This window comes from Lygodium microphyllum, chromosome 9, assembly GCF_053477565.2.
Source record: "Lygodium microphyllum isolate KBCC chromosome 9, Lygodium_microphyllum_v1.1.10, whole genome shotgun sequence".
NCBI classification, from domain to species: domain Eukaryota; kingdom Viridiplantae; phylum Streptophyta; class Polypodiopsida; order Schizaeales; family Lygodiaceae; genus Lygodium; species Lygodium microphyllum.
The window spans coordinates 124,384,384-124,389,879 of record NC_141143.1 but is presented as its reverse complement, the minus strand read 5'-3'; the positions used below and the strand labels follow the sequence as shown (position 1 = coordinate 124,389,879).

Genomic DNA, 5,496 nt, shown 5'->3' with positions numbered 1-5,496 from the left:
CGATGGCATCACTTGACTAAACTTTTACGTCAGAAAGGTGAAACTGAGAAAAAAGTGTGGGGGAGGGAAATGACTATTGGGCAAATCGGTAAATTTGTCCGTACCGGGTTTAAATACTTCGAAAGTGGGCCCATGAGAACAACACATCATCATCAACATCAATATAAACCACCTCCCTCTCTCTCGCTACACACAAACACACACACACACACACACTCTCTCTCTCTCTCTCTCTCTCTCTCTGTCTCTCTCTCTCGGAATCAAATGCAAGAACAGATCCTGGCCCTTCGTACATGTCCCAATCCAAGGACCACAAAGGCACAAACAAGACCCACATGACACAATTCAAAGGCAAAACACAACCTTGCAATACAGTGAACTCAGATTACAGATTCATGTCCTCTATCCAAACTCATGAGTCATCCCAGTGCCAAGGAAAAACAACAGTCAGGTGGTTGGCCAGCCCAGTGGCCTCTCGCCGCCTCGGGCCCCCACCCTGCACTCGAAACGCAGCTCGTGCCTGATGTTTTTCTTCTTCCATTCTACTTGGCACTGGCTCATACATTCCCCATTTTAACAAGAACAGAATGTCAAGTCCTTAGTTTTCATGTAACTACAGGAAAAGAAAACCAGATCACAATCAGGGAAATCCTGCCCCAGCATGCTGTGAAAACAGTTTCTTTGAAGTACTTTATATAAATGCATAGCCTATAGCCCTGTTCGGAGTGGCTTTCACCTCCCATCTCCTTGTCAGGCATTGGATGATGGGATTGAGCACACACAAGGTGCCCACATCCTTTTGAACACCGACCATGAACAAGGAGGATCCACGGTGCCACACAAGTGGCAGACGTTCGGTTGCCCCTTCAACAGCCACTTATTTAGACATATAATCACCACTGTCACCTGCTCTGGGCATAAGCTGAAAGATTCTATGCAGACTTTTAACAATGCCATATCATAGTATGTATAACTGACAACAAAGTTTTTCAGCATCTTAGTGTCACTGCACTGCAAAAGAATAATTGTTGAAACATGGCATTTTTGATCAGGTAGTTTGTAAATTCAAAAACAGAAATATGCAACCCTGTGTGTGTATATCAGCCAAATGCTTTTACTGCCATGCTGAAGCCACCACAAGGGCTCGGTCGAGCCAATCGAGGTAAAGGGCTCCTGATTCATTTCTCATCCTGTATTTGTCGGAGTAACGCTGGCGGAGAATTTCCTTGGTTGTGTTACCAACTGAAGAACTCAGAGGCAGAGCCCTGAAGCCAGCCATGGACATCCGAGCTCGCCATTTGCCAGCTAACTCATATCTCTCCACTCTAGCAGCACCTTCACAAGCAATAATGTTCACAATGTGCCTTGCCAAACAATGCTGCTCCACATTCACTCGCTCTTTGCTATCCCTGGGTAAGGGGACATCCAAGGACTCAAAAACAGCACCAAAATAACTGAGGGTCTCCACAAACCGAGGATAAAATGGTGCTGTGTTTGTATTGGCTTCAAGCTCCACTAGAGTGACCACCTTGGGCTCCATGTCCCGAACCATCCTTAGCAGGCTATCTCGAGGATTGCTTGTGCTCACACTTTCATCAGGCATGTGATGAAGTTGGAAGGCAAAATTTACTGCCAATGCCTCATCAGGCTTTCTATTTAACATCCATGGCTGCACCTGCGATGCTTCAACTTCCAATGCCTTAAACTCAAAAGGTACTCCGGCCTGTTGAGCAGCCTCTCTGAGCCTTTGACCAACACCTTCCAAACTAGTCGGACACTTTGAATTAGCTACTCCTGTAAGACGGACCTGCATCTCACATGAAACAAAACAGCATGAAGGACATCACAGGGTACAATGGACCTGCACCTAACAGAGCAGCATGAAGACCCAGGAGAAACCGCACTTCCTAATTGGTTGTAACTAATAACATTTGATTACAGATAGGGTAAATGGACTTTACTTGTATAAGACTACCAATTGAACTGGGGTTACCGATCACAGACCGTACTCAATGACATTATAAAGTTCAAAATCAAAACAGAGATAGAAACCGCACAGGAGTCACACCCAATTTCCCCAAAGCTTACTTGTGGAGGACCTCCCGGACGCTGCCCAAACGCGTTGATGAGAAACGACCACTGGTTGCCCTGCCTGATCTCAAAGTCAATTATGTGGACCTTGGGCTCGCTTCTAAACGCATCAATTATTACACCATTAGCTGCCATGTACCCAAATATGAAGTAAGGGCAGTTCCTATACAGAGACTGTGTAGCCCTCATGACCTCAGCAGGAGAAGGCTCCTTGAATTTGGACAGCCTGCTGCAGCCCCCTGTGCCTTTCAGGCCTTCAATGCGGATGGCAAGCCCATCTGCCATGTAAGCTGCCAGTCTCTGCATTGGGTCGCCATACGTCGAGACTGACTGTTCCAAACAAGCTACCTTACTACTAGCCAGAGACAAATGACCCTCATCAATGGCCTTGGCACATGACAGGAGGAGGTCTTTCAGTTGAGCTGAACTGTCAGGCTGTAAGGTGGGGAATTTTGGAGTCCTGGCCTCGTCAATTTTGCTGCTGCTGCAGGTTATCGTGGATTGCTCGATTGTCTGCGCAGGTAAAGACGAGCTCTCTGCGGAGATCTCAGCAGATAGGAAATCCTCAAAAACATCAGCCCAGTTGCGCTCAGGGGGCTCAGATGGTGTTGGAATGATGGGGAGCTCTGCATCAAACACAGAGCTGCTGGCAATGTCTGCATCATCCTCAAGGAGTTCTCTTTCAAGATCCTTGAGAGTGCGTTTGAGGCGTTTGGACTCTTCGGGCGGCCGAGGGTCTGCGTCCATCCTGTGGAAGCCACTGTGATGGTTGCTGGCTGTGCTCTGCATGGGGCTTCCGACTGCAGCAGCAGGGGCGGCAACAGAGATGGGTGCAGATGCAGGGCTTGGGGTGGAAGCTCGGGTGGCGGCGGGGGCTGTCTGAAATGCGGCGGCACCGCGGACAATGGGCAAATCCGAGAGCTGCACATCCCTGCTGTGCACGAAAGGGGCAGCAGCGGCGCGGTAGGAGTCAGCGTTGAGAGAGGCCGCGGTGGCAGCGGCAGAGGGCTGGCTCTGCACGCACGGCTCGCTTTGGGCGAAGCGATGGTGCTCGACGCGGGGGTAAGGGGAGGCACTGGGATCAGAGCTGAGGTTGGTGGAGGACTCCTGAGGGGAGAGGGGGTAATTGCGGTGCTTGAGGCTGCGGGAGAGCACCTGCTGGCGCTGGGCCTGGATCTTGCGAGAGATTAGGGAGGCGTACTGATCAAAGGGGAGAGGGGAAGGGGATGAAGATGAGGAGGAGCAGGGGAGGCGAGAGATCATGCTGGAGGGAGGGTTCAGGGCAGGGGAAGCAGAGGTGCAGGAGGATGCAGTGGCGATTCTGGGAGAGAAAGCGGGCCCATTTTGCTGCTGGCTATGGCCCGGCATGGCTAGAAATGCCTGATGCAGAGGATGATGATGCTGCTGTTGCTGAAGCTGCTGCTGTTGATGTTGATGCTGATGCTGATGCTGACGCTGATGTTGCTGTTGCTGCTGCTTCAACAGATGCAGCGCCGGAATTAAGAGTGGAGAAGGCGAAGGTGCGGCTGGAGACGGCGATGAAGAGCACGAGGACGCAGAGAGGGAGGGTAAAGCTGCCCCTGCTGCTGCTGCTGCGGCCGCCATGGCTGCTGCATCCGAGGCTGGAGAGGCAAGAGGAGCAGGGGAATGGTGGTGGGAGATGAGATCGGGCCTGCGATCTGGCCTGCTAAATTGGAGATTCATGTCTCTGGTGCTGCTAAGAGTCCACTGTGGCCTCTCGGAAGAAGAATCCAATGAGGGGGTAGTTGCCAAGGAACATAACCAGACCTCCGTCTCTCTCTCTCTACTTTTGGTGTTGCTGCTTTTACACCGCCATTACTCTCGACCTAGCATTGCTTACAGAATCTTCCTACGTGCTGGACACAGTAAAGGAAGAAGAAGAAGAAGAAGAGGAAGAACTTAAGAAGAGAGAGGAAAGAAGAAGAATAGCATATAGTAATCACACAGACAGAGAGAGAGAAAAGAGAGAGAGAGCGAGTGCGGGTTGAACAAAAAGTCAAAAGAAGGCGCATTCAGGTTTTTCAGGAACCACACACAATTGCAAAACCAGCTCGTACCCGACAGCTGTGCGTAGCCTGCGCGGGTGCGCGCCGACGTGGCAGTGGGGCGTAGTCCCTTTCAATGTAGCGCAGCGCGTCCACGCAAGCAAACAGCCCTGGGAGGGTCCGTGTCCGAGGCTGATCTATGATGACAGGTGCCGGTCGGGGGCGGTTGGGGTTACGGGTAAGACGGATCGGTATGGATGCGTCATGCGTGAATCCGCGAGAAGAGAGAGGGGGGGCGGGAGTCGGGACTCGGGAGGAAGAAAAGGGAGAAGGCACGTAAAAGGAGCCGCAATTCGCACTTACGGGTGACGTGGCGGGGGCAGCCAAATCTGTGGGCCCCGGCGCTTCTCCCCCGGCGCTGCCGACAGCCGTTGCCCTGGCGCACGTGGCTTCTGGTCGACGTGGCACGCTCCCATCTATTATCTTTGATCATCTTCGACCTCCCTTCCTGCCGCGTGATGACGTAATGTCCAAATGCGCTTCCATATAAATATATATATTCATGAATTGTATGTACTATGTAATTGGTGTCCTATTTGATAAAACTGGAAATGTCGGAAATTTGTAATTTAAAAAAAAAAAGTTAAATGAGTGGACATCTTCCGAGAAAAGCTTTTATTCGTGGAATTCCCGAATCCCGATTTCCCCATTCCCCCCCCCCCCCCCCCCCCAATTCGCATTACTCACTCGAGTCCACAAAGCAAAGAATCATACAATTATTTGGTGTAAGACCAAGCTTGACCAAGCAACACGCCATCAATGAGAAACGATTTGTGCCATTGGGGATGTGGAACCCGCGGTTAGAACTTACAAACCTCGCACCCGCGGGCCGCGGGCCGCAATATTGAACCCACACTCAAACCACTACACTACGATCCCATTATCAATTTTAGAGTTAGAGTTCCTCTCAAAAGGAAGAATCATACATTTATTTGGTCTAAGTCCAAACTTTACCAAGCAACATGCCACCAATTTCAAAAGTCCCTAGGACCTTGCAAAGAATGTTCTCTGGTCGGAAACTCAAATACCTAGAAGAGAGTTTGCAAACAATTTTGCTGTAGCATTTCTGGCTCTCATTGTGCGAAGACTGTGGCCATTGTAAAAATCGTATCTAACTCTCTTGTCGATCCCTTCTACTTGCAAGCTATCCTATCTGCATAGAGAAAAAATGCCAACATAGCTTTTACATCACTATTTTAGCAAATATTTGGAGGGGAGACACCATCCCTATGGGCATTCATGGATGCGTGTGTGTTACTAAAGGACATTTTCAACATATAACTACAATTGTGCCAACCAAGTACACATAAAACAAAACATATTTAACACTTTTCTTCCA

The 5,496-nt window shown here is 49.9% G+C and overlaps 1 protein-coding gene across 1 annotated transcript; it reads right to left on the bottom strand.

The window, feature by feature from the left end:
• Positions 1 to 344: 344 nt before the first annotated feature.
• LOC148031539 (uncharacterized) lies at positions 345 to 4,052 on the bottom strand. The gene is made up of 2 exons (XM_087685078.1): positions 2,089 to 4,052; positions 345 to 1,807 (listed from the first exon to the last, which is right to left on the bottom strand). Exons 1-2 carry the CDS (start codon positions 3,793 to 3,795, stop codon positions 1,115 to 1,117), a joined length of 2,400 nt encoding a protein of 799 aa, XP_087541204.1. The 5' UTR covers positions 3,796 to 4,052; the 3' UTR covers positions 345 to 1,114.
• Positions 4,053 to 5,496: the final 1,444 nt, after the last annotated feature.